The sequence below is a fragment of the Oryza glaberrima genome, chromosome 11, assembly GCF_000147395.1.
Source record: "Oryza glaberrima chromosome 11, OglaRS2, whole genome shotgun sequence".
NCBI classification, from domain to species: domain Eukaryota; kingdom Viridiplantae; phylum Streptophyta; class Magnoliopsida; order Poales; family Poaceae; genus Oryza; species Oryza glaberrima.
This window is the reverse complement of record NC_068336.1, coordinates 25,994,819-26,009,987: the sequence shown is the minus strand read 5'-3', so window position 1 is coordinate 26,009,987 and position 15,169 is coordinate 25,994,819. Positions and strand designations below refer to the sequence as shown.

Below are 15,169 nucleotides of genomic sequence, written 5' to 3'. Positions count from 1 at the left end.
TCCCTCCTCTTTTTAATATATGACGCCATTGACTTTTTATCAACGTTTGACCATTTGTCTTATTCAATTTTTTATACAAATATAAAAATATTTAAATCATGCTTACAGAACATTTGATAATAAATCAAGTCATAGTAAAATAAATAATAATTATATAATATTTTTGTTATGACGAATGGTCAAATGTATCTCAAAAATAAACGGCGTCATATATATTAAAGGAGTATTATTTTTCTCAAGTAACTTTGTTGTGCTACAATACTGAAAAGTCTCCCCAGGAGGTTTTATGCAAGTTTCAGAACAGAGAAAATTAGTTCCAGGAAAATGCATGCGAGCATCAAAGAAAATATATAATTTTCAGGAAATGTTCACGGAGGGACTCAACGACTCTTGGTAAAATCGAAGGCCTAGAAAAGATAGGCATACTCAGCATGCTGAATATTGGAGCCTAGAAAAGATAGGTATATATTCAGCATGCTGACTGGGAAAGGCACCGATCGATGAGTCGCCGTTCGATGCGGACGTACGGTGCTGACGCCGGACGGCACGACGGTGTCATTGATACGCTCAGCAGATCTTAGTTATAGTTGGTAAATCACATGCATTTCAAGAACAGAAGAGATATGAAACTGCTAAACTTCCTTTTAACTTCTAATTAACCATGTTTCAATTCTTGGTAACATGGAAATCAAAACATATTGATACTTAACACTCCAATTTTTTGGAGTACGACTCGATCTAAACGTATGACAGTATGCGACAGTTCAGAGGGAAAAATAAAATCTAAAAACAAACAACTCATTACCTAAAAGAATCTAAACAGAAACCTGAATAATATCTAAACAGAGAAGCTGATCTTGACTGGGAAAGACACCGACGAGTCGACGTTCTCGACGAGGACGGTGCTGACGCCGGAGGGCACGACGGTGTAGGCCGTCTTCTCCACGATGCCGAACGCCTTGCACACGTTGAGCTCGAAGCTCACGCTCACCGTGCTCCACGCCGGGACGAACACGCTCCTGAACGCCACCACCTGCTTGATCGGCGCGTCGTCCACCTCCGCCGGCGGCTTGCTGAACACGATCACCGGGTGGCTGCCGCCCGTGTCGCCGCCGTTGGTGACGCTCACGTTGAAGCTGACGGTCTCGGTGCACGCGTGCCCGTTCACGTTGATCGCCGGGCACGCCGGTGCGGCCGACGACACGCCGGACTTGTAGCTGAGCTTCTTGCAGTGGCCGCCGGCGACGGGGACGGTGAGGGCGGTGCCGTTGGTGCCCATCTCGTAGAGGAACTTGGTGTAGCTGAGGCCGTAGCCGAACGGGTAGAGCACGTCCGGGCCATTGTAGAACTTGTATGTCCTTCCAGGGTAGCCGTGCTTCTTCACCGGCCGGAGATCCATGGATGTCATGGGTAGCTGGTAGATGTACTTGTTCTTGAACCATGTCAATGGCAGCCTTCCACCTGTTCAATCAAAGAACATTTGATTTTGAGATTTGGTCTGTCAAAAGTATAAAATAGTCATGTGATTTGCATTCTGAATTACTTGGATTGTGTTTTCCAAAGATGACATCTGCAATGGCATTGCCTCCTTCACCACCAGGGTACCCAGCCCAGAGGATGGCGCCGATCTTGGGGTTGTTCTGCGCGAAGGAGACGTCGATGCCTCCTCCTGACAAGATGACAAGGATGATCGGGTTCGGCGACGCCTTGGCGACACGGATGATCTCCTCTGTCTGGTTCTTGGGCAGGAGAATGTCCTCCCTGTCGTTGCCCTCCCTCTCAATGTTGAGGTTTAGGCCTCCGAAGTAGATGGTAGTGTTGGCGCGATGCGAAAACCTCACATACTTGCTTACACCTTGGCGCGGCGTCACGTATCGGCACGGAGGACCTGCATTTCAAAGTAGTATTCAGTAACATTTTTCTGTAATTGATTGAGCCATTGTCGGATCATGAACAGTAGTAACATCAAGGTTTGTCAAGCATTTCAACAATGAAAAAAAAAGTATCAATCAATAATGTTCAGTAACATGATGCATTGTCGGACCATGAACAGTAACATAAGTGAGAATTTTTGCATTTGACGACCTACGTACCTGTGTAGTCTCCATCCATGATCTTCTCAGGGGCCTGGACATGAGGGCCACGGACATTGACGAAGCCAACCTTGTTGGCTTCGAGCGGCAGCAGCTTGTTGTCGTTCTTGAGGAGGACGATGCCCTGGCGTGCGCCGTCGAGGGCGAGGCTCTTGTGTTGGTCGGTGCAGATGTCCTGCCTGCCGAGGGAGGAGTACTGGGCGATGTCGTCGAAGTAGCCGAGCCTCATGAGCGTCATGTACTGGTTGGTGAGGGCGTTGTCAATGTCGGACTCCCTCATCTTGCCCTTGTTGACGGCCTCCATGCCGTAGGTGGTGAGGAAGTCCATGAGCGGGTGGCCGTCGGTGTCGTTCTTCCAGCTCTCGCCGCAGTCGAGGTCGAGCCCCGCCTTGAGCGCGGCGGCGCTGGCCTCGGCGCCGGTGTAGCCGAGCCAGGTGGTGTTGTCGGTCATGACGCGGACGGCGTCGCAGTCGGAGACGATGTAGCCGTGGAGGCCCCAGTCGCGGCGGATGGTCTGCGACAGGAGGCGCGCGTCGGCGCACGCCGGGATGCCGTTGACGCGGTTGTACGAGCACATGACGCTGCTCACGTCGCCGTCGCGGACGCACATCTCGAACGGCCGCTGGAACGTCTCCACCATGTCGCGCTCGTCGACGCGCGCGTCGAACTCGAACCGCGTGTGGTTGTGCCAGTCGTCGAGGTCGTAGGCGGCGTAGTGCTTGCAGCACGCCGACGTCTTCAGCGGCCGCGTGTTCGGGTCGCCGCCGGCGGCGACCGCCTCGTGCCCGGGGATGTCCTGCATGCCGCGGACGAAGTTGACGGCGTAGCGGCCGACGACGTACGGGTCCTCGCCGGGCGTCTCCAGAGCTCTCCCCCACCTCGGGTCGCGCACCACGTTGATGTTGGGGCTCCAGTACGTCAGCCCTCCCTTCCCCATGTTGTACATCGCCCTTGCCTCCGTCGACACAGCCTACAAATTTGAACAAAATTCATATAGATTTGTATCTATAGATTGAAATGAAGAGATGATCGATGAAAATTGTAACTAACCTGGCCGATGGATTTCCAGAGGGTCTCGTTGAAGGAGGCGGCGCTGTTGATGACGTTGGCGAAGACGGTGGCGTTGTAGACGGCGGAGACGCCGGAGTGGAGGTGCGGCGTGGCGAGGTCGTCGAACTTGGTGGTGGGGCCGGTGCTGGAGAGGCCGTGCAGCGCCTCCGACCACCACCTGTACGCCGGCAGGCCGATGCGGGCGGCGCCGTCGGTCCAGTCGCCGAGGGCGCCGACCTTCTCCTCCACGGTCATCCTTCCGATGAGGTCCCGGACACGGTCGGCGTACGGCAGCGACGCGTCGCAGTAGCGGAACTCCGTCATGTTCAGGTCCAGGCCGGCGAACCTAGCCGCGTCGCACACCTTTGTGTACACCTTGGAGGCGCCGCCGCCGACGGCAGTGTCGGCCGGCGAGGCGCGCGTGGAGGTCGCGGTGGACAAGGAGAAGGCGGCTATGGCGAAGAAGAGTATGAGGAGGTGTAGATGAGATGGTGAAGAAGAGGACGCCATTCTCGCCAGCTAGCTACTCTACGTGGTGTTTCGGTGGATTGAGAGTGATTTATTTTCATGCAAAATGGAGCGTACGTATATATAGGGGAGATGGTATGAGAATAGATTAGATAGGATAAACAAACCGTGAAACAAACATAAACATCTAAACAACAGAAAAAATATGGTTGTTTATCGATGTGGATAACAGAATAATATGAATAATATGCGTACCAACGTGAAAGGATAACATATCGGTTAGGCCGCTGCGGGCTTTACTCCTCGCGGGCCAGATTGGGCTGTGGTCGTACTACACGCCAGTGTGGCGCACAGCTTGGTTACTGGGGAGGAGTTTCTTTTTGAGAACCGACTGGGGAGGAGGTGGCTGTGTGTTGCATCTTGAGTTCGACGCCGCTGCACCTTGGAGAGAGGAAAGGGAAAAAGGTAGACGATAAAGAAATTTGCTGTGATACGGAGGTCTCACTAGTTTTATTTATTGTAATTAGTATAGTGATCTCTTATATAATAGATATTTTCTTATTTACTATTAAAATAACAATATAATTTTAAAATTTACACTAAATTTACAAAACTACTGATGTGTAATATTCATATTGTATCTGTATATACGTATAGTTATCTGTTATTTTTAATATCGAAGTTTAGTTATTTATAAATTGTATTTCTATATGGATTTTAGACTTATCTTCCAATATTTTTATTTTTTTAATTCTAAATTTCTATTATTTATAAATTTTATTACTATATTTCTTATTTTAAAATTTAATTTCAGAGTAAATTGTGTTGACGGTACAAGAACTTAGTAGGTAGGTGCGATTAGGTGTAAAAACTTGAAAACCGAGCGTAGCGGTACAATAACTTGGCTAGGTGGGTGCGCTCATGGTGCAAAAGTTGCCACGCCATTGTTCCACCTCAGTGAAAGTGCCACATTAGCATTGACCATCTCATTTTACAGAAAAGTCCATAGTAACTTTTATATTACAATCACTTCTTCAGATGTATCTGTTTTCCCATTGTTTGGTAGAAAGATTGGAAAGATAGGCTCTGCCGCCGCCCGCCGCGGCGTCGACGGAGCAGCCCGAGGTCACCGAGCAGGTGACCTCGACGTCCTACAGGTTTGGCAACACCGGCGGCGCCATGATCAGGATCACGTAAGAAAGATGAAGGGAGATATTTGTACGTCAAGAAATCATATTAAGGAGTTTTCTATAAAATGAGATAGGTCTTTCGCGTCAATCTAATGTGGCACTTTCGCTGATGTGGAACAATGCCGTGGCAACTTTTGCACCATGAGCGCACCCACTAGCCAAGTTATTGTACCGCTACGCTCGGTTTTCAAGTTTTTGCACCTAATCGCACCCACCTGCCAAGTTATTATACCGTCAACGCAATTTACTCTTAATTTCAGTTAATTGACTTATTTCTCAATTATACTCCTATATGGCCTCTAGACTCCTCTTCTAATATTTCTTATTTTTCTAATTTCAGATTTTCGTTATTTGTGAATTATATTTCTATATAGACTCTAGGCTCTTCTTTCCATATTCCATTTTTTGAAAAAAAAATGGATTTTTATTATTTCTAATTGTATTTTTATGTGGACTCTAAACTCATCTTTCAACATTATTTATTTTTTAATTTAGAATTTCAGTTACTTATAAATTGTATACCTACTAGCAAATATGCCCGTGCCTTGCAACGGGATATCCAAATTATATGTATATTATTCCTATTTATTGTATGATTTGTTTTTTCTTTACTTATACGATAGTGGTGAGACAGATGATTGACATGGGATTTGGGGAGAATTGTTTTAAAAATGTTTGTCGTGGGTCTAGTACACGTGATAGATGAAACATATGATAGAGATCTGAAGGTCAATTTACGTACTGTTACTTGGTCTAATGATTCGTATTCACCACAAGGAATTGGCTGAAATCACTCCATGGACCTGATAAGCCTGGGATGGTGAATTAAACCCACCCTTGTTGGTTTTAATAAAAAGATGTGTGCTATTTTATTATCTAAATTTTAATAAAATCTATTACATACACAGGCAGTGAATCAGTGAAAAACAATCAATTAATAGCCAAAAATGCTTCAGGAAAAGAAAGCACAACACAAAAGTTATATAAAAAAAATGCACGGGTCGATAAATTTTATAAAATCTACTTATACATCATGTAGAATATCTCATTAAATTTATTTTTACCATGATAAGTTAGTAAAACCAGAGTATAGAAAAGAAAGAAAAGTAAAAACAAACAACGTAGCATCGCCTCGGCTAGCTTCTCATACCACTTCGCTGAGCCCCGCTCACCTTGCCTTGTTACTCGTCTCGTGGCTTACCTGCGCTAGGTGGTTGGATCCGATGGCCTGGTGACTAAGAATGAACAAGAGAATTTAGAATTTAGAGTCAACCTTGATGATAGGGAGAATCAACACTATGCTCAGAGAAGAGCCAATTTTCATATGGTCTGAGATATTGGGTGAAAAGATTTATATTAAATTATGAAAAAAATAAAAATAGAAAGAGTATAGAAGAATTTTATTTTTGAAATCATCTAATGAATATCATTTCACCGTGTTCACGCATGTGCATGGCTGCACGCACTGATAATCGCGTCATGCACAAGCTTGTGTGATGGCTAGGGCAGTTTGGCTCATGTTGGTGCCGGTTGAGGAGGTGTGTTAGACTTGCAGTTGGGGGCTGTGGGCAGATGGCCCAGCTGGCCCAGAGAAAAGATCAGCAGCGACGCTGGGTGCAGAGGAAACGCGTAACGCGGACCCAACTCCGAGCGAGCACGTGCGTGCGTGAACGGATGATTTTTTTTTTTTTCGCGTGAGGACAACAGATAAAAAATCGGAGACGGACAATTATTTTTAACCTCGGCCTGGGCGAAATTTTTTTACGGACGAAAAAAATACGGAAGGCTTACGTATTTTTTATTAGGTATATATATATAGATATAGATATGGACTCTGGTATTTTCTTTCAACATTTTATTTAATTTCGAATTTTAGTTATTTGTAAATTGTATTTTTATACGGACTCTAAACTGTAGTTTAATTTTATTATTTTATTCTAAATTTTAATTAATTCTAAATTTCTATATGGACTCTATGTTCTTCTTCTAATATTCCTTATCTTCTTAATTCGGAATTTTAGTTATTTATAAATTATATTTCTATATGGACTCTATACTCTTCTTTCAATATTCCTTTTTTAATTTCGAATTTTATTTATTTCTAAATTGTATTTATACTAGAAAAATGCCAGTGCGTTGCAACGGGTAAATGCTATTTTAATTTTATTATTGTTATACAGTTTAGTTAGGGTAAAATTCACAGTGAGAATTCGATTGGATATTTTTTTAGAAAATCATAAGCTGCAATTAGTAGTCCGTATTTCATCTCAAGTTAGCATGAGAGATTTTTCAAAAGATTTCTTGTACGCTCCTTTTATACTTCCAAAAGGAAACAAACTTAAAATCCAACTCAAACACGGATCTGTAATTCAAAAAACGAACAAATTTAGAAACCGACTCAAATACGGATGACGTACCAAAACACCGGCAAAAACATCTTCAATTTTTATAATAACTCTAACATCTACTTTTAATTACGAATTTCCATTAATTCTAAATTGTATACATGTATGAACTCTAGTCTCCTCTTCCAATATTCCTTATTTATTAATTCCTAATTTCAGCTATTTTTAAACTGTATTTCTATATGGACCCTGTTTTTCTTTTTCTCCGATTAATATGAGAATTTCTAGGCCGTGAGAACGAACGTGGAGGCTTCTTTTTCTATTATTTTAATAAGTTACTATATATTACGGTAGTACCACCTAAATTAAAGACCATATCAACATGCCATAAAGCATAAAACCATCGAAGGAGGTAAATTGACTTGGTTTTAACAGTTAAGAGAGCCTCTACACCTGCTTTTATACGACAGCAAAGGGAGGGGGTACGGATGAAACTAGTGTTTGTAGTTGAGGGAGACAAAAATGACTTTTTCTTAACTAATCATCAGATTGTAGGAGCCCAACCTTTCATATGTCGTAAAGCCCAAATCTTGTACATTACCTAAGGGCAATTTGGTCCTATCATGATTTTTGGCAGTTATTTCAGACAAGCGCAAATGCACAAGGCGTGCCGGAATTCAATTGTAGACGTCTATGTGTCTACCCTTGCTTACCTTCTGGAACTTGGTTGGAAAAAGAAAAGCATTTTCTCTATCTAATGGAAATGACATGAAAGGCTTTTGCGTTTTTTATTAAGAAAATAACTTCGTACCATTGAGAATCGAACGATGTTGTGCTTTGTTTTTTATGCTGTTCATGCCTATTGGATGATAGTAACATGCATGTTTACACTTTTTATATGATACATAACATTGGTGTGTCAGAAAGTTATGTTCATACATATATATATAACGATTGTCATAAGAAACTTTAGTCGCTCTTCCGGAATCTGGAAACTGTACTAGCTACCAATATAATCTAACAGCTTCATTGTGTATGATTTTATTAGATTCCATAGTTTGATAGCTTACCCATATAGAAAGGTTTTTGCCCATTTTAGATATTAGTTAATAGCTATGACTATGAGCTATTGGAGCAAAACTAAATGTAGAGTTATATGGCCGTACTGAAACATGTGCCCATATACACGGCTGATTTTCTTATAGAAGAGGGAGGAGGCGGCTATAGCGAAGGGTATGAGGAGGAGGTGTAATGGGAAGGAGAAGAAGAGTACGCCATTGTTGCTGATCGTTGGTGCTGAACGAATAGAATGATTTTTTTTTCATGCAAAATGGACGTACCTATAGGGAGATGGTATGAGAATAGATAAGAACAGATATAAAAATCTAAACAACAGAAAAAAAAATATTGTTGTTTGTTGCTGGATAACAGAATAATATACGTATTAACGTGAAAGGATAACATTTCGTATCGATTTGGTTGGGCCGCTGTGGGCTTTTACTCCTCTCGGACCAGATTGGGCTGTAGTCATGTGTAGTACCTACATGAATAAGTTCATCTGAGGTCCCTTAACTTTACACCGAATCCGATTTTCATCCTTCAACCCAAAACCAGATACAACCCGTCCTTCAACTGTCAAAACCGGTGCAAAAGAGGTCCCTCGATGGGTTAGAAGGCGGTTTTGGCTAGTGTGACGCCTATGTAGCTAGTTTGACTAGATCTTCGTCCCATGTGGCATCGACGTGGCGCTTACGTGGCAATTCTATCTCAGAAAAATAATAAAACCCGTGGACCCACATGTTAGTTACACAAAAAAATTAAGAAAGGTGGGGCCCAGCCCCACCTGTCCTTCACACTCCCCTCTCCTCCTTACTCTCTCTCCCCATCTCCCCTCTCTTCATCTCTCTCCCCTCTCCTCTCCTCTTCCGATGGTGAGGACGCCTGCCGGCGAGAGCAGCGAGCTGAAGGAGGAAGCCGGGGCAATAAAAGGGGGTCGGCAACGGCGGTGGGCGGAACAGATCGACCCGGATGGCGGCGGGTCCCCCCGGAGTAGCGCCGGCGATCGAGATCCGGCAGTGGCGCTCAGGAGAAGGGCAGTGGCCGGCAGGGAGAAGGGACGGCGTGCAGCGATGGCCACCGGAGGAGGAGGAGATGCGGCCATGTGGGGAGGCGTGGCGGTGGCAGCCAGAGGAGGAGGTCTATCATGATTTTTGGCGGTTATTTCAGACAAGCGCAAACACACAAGGCATGCCGGAATTCAATTGTAAACGTCTCGATGTCTACTCTTGCTTACCTTCCATAACTCGGTTGGAAAAAGAAAAGCCTTTTCTCTATCTAATGAAAATGACATGAAAGGATTTTGCCTTTTTTATTAAGAAAATAACTTCACATCATTGAGAATCGAACGATGCTGCGCTTTGTTTTTTTATGCTGTTCATGCCTATTGGATAATAGTAACATGCATGTTTACACTTTTTATATGATACATAATATTGGTGTGCAAGCAAGTACGGTACGGTTCATACATATATATAACGATTGTCATAAGAAACTTTAGTCGCTCATCTGGAATCCGGAAACTGTACTAGTATACTCTACTATACAAACTTCCATTTCCAACTTTGAGCATGCATTTTACATTACCGACCTTGAGCATGCGTGTATTCATAGGTACCAATGTAATCCAACAGTTACATTGTGTATGATTTTAGTTTCCATAATTTAATAGCTTAAATATATATATATAGAAAGATTATTGCCCATTTTAGATATTAGTTGTTACCTATGACTATGACTATGAGCTATTGGAACAAAACTGCAGGGAGAGTTATATGGCAGTACTAAAACACACATGCCCATAATCCGGTTGATTTTCTTAGACATAAATATAGTTGAGTGATTTATTTAGAGAATAATCTATATTCGCTTAATTGGTAATCATACGATAATTTTATGTTTAAAAGGATAGCGGTTGATATATTGGATTTTCTTACTTTATAATTACTGTAAAACTAGAATGGTAGAAACAGCTGTACCAAAAACATGAATTTACTCCCCAGTTAAATAACTGTTTTCCCGATAATGATTAAGAGATTACTGCAAAACAATTATATATATTTAGTTTACTCCACAGTTAATTACATATATTTTTATACATAATAATATTTCTTGAACTATATTTGTAAACACGATCTTGATTTAAACAATTATATATATTTAGTTTACTCCACAGTTAATTACATATATTTTTATACAAAATAATATTTCTTGAACTATATTTGTAAACACGATCTTGATTTTAGACGGTTCACAGAACCGATGGAATCTCGGTTTGTGAAAACCGGTCAATATTAGCCGATCTTGGTTGTGAAAATTTTCGTATGGTATTTACTGAAAGTCGCCGGTTTTTACCCGTTTTTGATCGGATTTTGGTAAACTTGTGAGGAGCGGTTTTTACTTCGAAATCGAAAAATTAAAACCTATTTTAGCAAACAATCTACCATTTGCAGTAGTTTATTGCCAGAAACAACAAAAAGATACTACCAAGTTTTCCAGCACAAAAATGCTGTTGTTTGAACTCTTCTGTCGTGACCATCGTCTACTTGTTGCTGCATGATGACAAGATTCAGATCCTGTAAAATGCATGTGCAGTACCATGGCTTAAACTTGAACCAAAACCATGGGCTAAACTTGAATCAGGAACACATCTCAATGTGAGATGAAATACAGCGCGATTGCATTGCAACAATATCACAATCAAGAAGAGAACAAATCAGGAAACGCTACTCTCACTTTTATTGCATCGCAGTAGTAGTTTCAGTACATCAATAACCTATCCAGATCTCGTCCAAGTATAACATGTATCAAGAAACAAATCAGCCATCTGCAGAGAACTACTGCAACTACACCACACTCTCATCCATGTCGCACCCATCACGCATTCAGCATCTTGCTTGCAGATCCCAGAACTTGCATCTTCATTTATGCTGCGGCCATAACGCATTCAATTGCTTGCTTGCAGATTCCAGTCATCGTCGCTTCTGGCCCATACACCTGCAGTGAGTGTTGTGTGAGGGGATGGTTAGGATAGTGATTCAGAACCACCAACAACAAACTGATAGGTTTGCCCATTTGCATTTATGATCTTCAGGTCTTGCATAGCAAAGAGAGAGGTGCGGTAGGAGACACTAGATCCATACCTCAATTGGGACGCCGAGTTCTGCGCCAAGCTTGCGCATTTTAGCCAGCCCAGTTTGGTAATTTGGACCACCACGTCGGACATAGATGTGCATCCTTGCAGCCTTCAACTTGGATTCCTGAAAGCAAGTTTCAGATTCAGTTGACAGTCAACCAATCAGATGAACATGTGGAACTGGTGATAAGTTTTAGAGAACATTGGCCACAATTCTAGATTTAGGGGTCAGCATAGCTACCTTCTCTCTTAAGGCCCGAATGATGCCGCTAAATGTGGCCCCGACGTCGGTGAAGTTAGCTATACCCCCTCCAATGAGAAGAGCTCTCTTGCGGCCATCAGGATCAGCAGTCGCACACTGCATTGAATGTTATCATTAACAAATTGACATAACAAGGGAGTGGAGAGAAATGTGGTTATGGTTATATCTTGAGTGCTTACATCAAGTACTACTCTAGCATACTGCAGAACCTCCTCCTCGTTGGGAGCACCGCTATACTCTGCATAGTTTCCTAATTCTGAAGCATATCCCAAATCTCCGACCTGGTAAATAAGAAAAAAAAAACTTAATTTCATGACAGTAGCATGAAATCCCTGAACAGCTAAGTTAAAACAAGGGAGGAACTCAAAGCTTACTGTATCAGCATATATGACACTGGCACCACCTCCAGCAACCATTGTCCAGATGCGCCCCTTTGGGTTCAAAACGGTGAACTTCAGAGATGCACTTGTCTGAAAGAATAAGGTCATTATATCACATTTAGCAAATAATTCAAAAAAACATATAGTACTGAGCCAGACTGCCAGCACTCCTATCTGAATTCATGTGCAAACCTACTGATGATATTATACAGGCAACTCATACTTAAAAAATATTGGGGAGGAGGCTTGAAATGTGAAACGTGTAATTTGAGATGTGGATACCTTCTCATCCAAGTCATGGATAAAGCCTTCTGTAGAACTGAGAACTCTACCGAATGGTAGTGGGAATTCGATATTTCCCCACCTGAACAGTGACAAGAAATGCTTAATAAAACATTCGCACAGAGGCATGTATGCTAGAGAAGCAATGAGACTTACTTCTTGAAGTTTTTGAAAGCTGCTGTGTCATCTAATTCTCCTCTCATGTCCAGAGGATACGGCTCTCCATTCACTATGGTAAATGGGTTCATCTCGAGAAATGAGAAATCCAAGTCTGTAAAGGGAGCATATTATTATGGATACATGATATACCAATACGCTTATTATTACATTTTACAATTAAAACATTACAACAAATGACAAGTGAATTCTATATGCATCTTTAATACCTTGGAAGACAGCAAAGACTCCTTTAATGAAATCACCAATTTTTCCACGTGCCTAATGACGAAATGTACAGTTCAATTATTATAAGCATGTGACAGATAGAAGTACTCCTCAAATGAAATCAACTGAATGAGGTACAAAGGCAAATAATTTTAACAGGACAAATACCTCCAATGGAAGGGTAGCAATCAAGGGAGCACATGCATCAGGTGTCATTGGCTTCTCAGTGGAAAGAAAAATTGTCTTAACCTTGTCCCAGTTCTCTTCAATTTCTATTCCTCCACACTCTGAGAAACTAATGGTGCTGCCCAGCCTCTCCGAGACAATAGAAAGGTAGTATTCTTGATCATGGGGTACAAATGGCTCCACAATGAAGGTGGTGATTGGAGCCTTGCAGCCACCCATCTCGACCTGAATAGCCACAATAGGACAGAACAACTTAATTTATCAAGCGAACAGAGAATAAGTCAGATTTTAAAGGCGATAGCAAAATTGAACTACCTCAACTCCCAGCCTCTCCTTCACAAACTCCTTGACTTGAGCAATATCTAGGTTGAGGGCCACAAGTCCGCTCTTGCCACGCTTCCCGAACAGCATGTCGGGCTTCACGACCAACTTCATGGTTGACAGCCATGGCTGCTGGTTTACCAGCTCTGTGAAGTCCGTCGATTGTGTAACCTTTTTACAAATCCCAGAATCAGCCAAACCGATATTTTTAACTTCAAACAAAAATATGCTATGTCAAACGAGAACCGTAATTAAGATTAATTTCGCTCATAGTACAATTTGTATAATTCAAAATCAGTCAGTTTAAACTCCCTAGTGACTCCAAATGTGTGAATGTAACAAAAGGAACTATCTGCTTGTATGTACTGTTATTTATTTCAGAGGAAATCACTCTGCATCAGGACAACATTCAAGTGTCAACATCATGACCAGTTCACCACCATACGGACACCAGTAATGAATTAGCTAACAATTTAGACATAAAAAAAAAACAAAAACAATACTGCAAGACAAAACTCCAGTCTCCAGATCTAACAAAGAAACCGATGCTTTTGCACTACTGCCAGTACCAAACTGCAAGCAATAAGCCGTACTAGTTCCAATCAAAGTCTAAACCCTGTCAGTTACTCTTTGCAAGTTACTCTTCACATACAGAACCAAGAACATTTCCATCCTAAAATCAAAATCCTGTCAGTGAGCCCATCCACAGTGCCTACCAGCACAAAAATTGCATCGTCCTACGACTTGTACCCAGATCCCCATTTCATACTATCACCATTGCATTTTATCCTAAACAGAGAACTATCTTCTCACGAATTCACAAATGCCAATGCCTCATTGAGTAATCAATAGCGAACAAAAAAAAAAAGAAAAACCAGATCTTTACAGTTTACACGCAACCAGGACAAATCACGAGGGCCCAAATCAGGCCCAAAAAAATGAAAAAGCGCCAACCAACCAGGGATCAACGGAAACAAAAGCTAAAACTTTGAGATCAAGAAGAAGAAGAAGAAAGAATCGAACCTGGGCGGAGAGGATCTGGAGGTCGATACCGGCGAGGCGCTTGAGGTGCTCCTTGAGGAGGCGCTTGGAGTCGTACTCCCGGATCTTCTTGCGCGCCATGGCTCGGTTAGCTGCCGCCGCGAGCGAGAGGCGTGGGTTCTTGAGGAGGGTTCAGCAAACCAACTGCAGAGGTAGGTAGGTAGGCGGAGTGAACGAAGCCAACCAAGATGAAGGTGGTGGTCTTGGTGGTGTGTGCACGTTGCGTCTTTGGGAGGAATGGAATGAATATAAAGAAGATGACTCGCTGTGTTCTAGATTGGATCTACTAAGTAAAAGCAAACCTGCAGCATCAGTGTAGAAGAGAAGCATTAATTAATTGACTAAACTACTGCTAATTGTGATATGCATCCTCCTGAATTAATTGTCTACTACTGAAGATATTGTGATATGCACACCCTGTATGAGAATGAGACCATGTTTATGACCAATCGGACCAGATACATTGTGCTGTGCGAGAATTAATGGTTTCTGCCTTCGGTTTGTTTTTCCATCTTTTGGTGTTTTCTTGGTTTGACAGTGGATGGATTAATTACGTTATTAAGGAGAACAACACACCAGACAGACTAGTGACTAGTGATTAGACTGTTGAACAGGTGTTGGTTTGTTTGATTTTGGTTCAGGAAAGGTTGTTTTGCAAGAGAAGCGATCTGGGAGAGTTTGGTGTTTGGTGAGTAGATGGCAGTTGCACAATCTGCCTGCTTGCTGGTAGCCTTGCTGTGCTCCGGTTAGGTAGCAGGTTAGATGTGATGACCGATGACTTCTTTTCTCTTGTGATGCTGTTGGTTCTCTGCTAATAGTCTTGCTCTACTGCAGTGTTCAGTTTTGTTTTTCTGGCCATACATCCTACCAAAAACCGGCGAAATAGCGATGATATGGGCCCAAAAAAATGTGGCACTCTGGGCCTGTGATTGTTCAGACAGTAGGTATGGGCTTAAATATTTGGGCTGCTCCCGG

The 15,169-nt window shown here is 42.4% G+C and overlaps 2 protein-coding genes across 2 annotated transcripts; both read right to left on the bottom strand.

Moving 5' to 3' along the window:
* Window positions 1-639: 639 nt before the first annotated feature.
* On the bottom strand, window positions 640-3,684 carry LOC127755109 (probable beta-D-xylosidase 2). The gene is made up of 4 exons (XM_052280748.1): window positions 3,144-3,684; window positions 2,094-3,063; window positions 1,544-1,888; window positions 640-1,461 (listed from the first exon to the last, which is right to left on the bottom strand). The coding sequence occupies exons 1-4, from the start codon at window positions 3,651-3,653 to the stop codon at window positions 839-841; spliced, it is 2,448 nt and encodes an 815-aa protein (XP_052136708.1). The 5' UTR covers window positions 3,654-3,684; the 3' UTR covers window positions 640-838.
* Window positions 3,685-10,918: 7,234 nt separating this feature from the next.
* On the bottom strand, window positions 10,919-14,462 carry LOC127755401 (ATP-citrate synthase alpha chain protein 2). The gene is made up of 11 exons (XM_052281074.1): window positions 14,177-14,462; window positions 13,148-13,324; window positions 12,815-13,057; window positions 12,649-12,700; window positions 12,419-12,533; window positions 12,263-12,344; window positions 11,975-12,070; window positions 11,780-11,881; window positions 11,580-11,696; window positions 11,346-11,462; window positions 10,919-11,199 (listed from the first exon to the last, which is right to left on the bottom strand). The coding sequence occupies exons 1-11, from the start codon at window positions 14,273-14,275 to the stop codon at window positions 11,128-11,130; spliced, it is 1,272 nt and encodes a 423-aa protein (XP_052137034.1). The 5' UTR covers window positions 14,276-14,462; the 3' UTR covers window positions 10,919-11,127.
* Window positions 14,463-15,169: the final 707 nt, after the last annotated feature.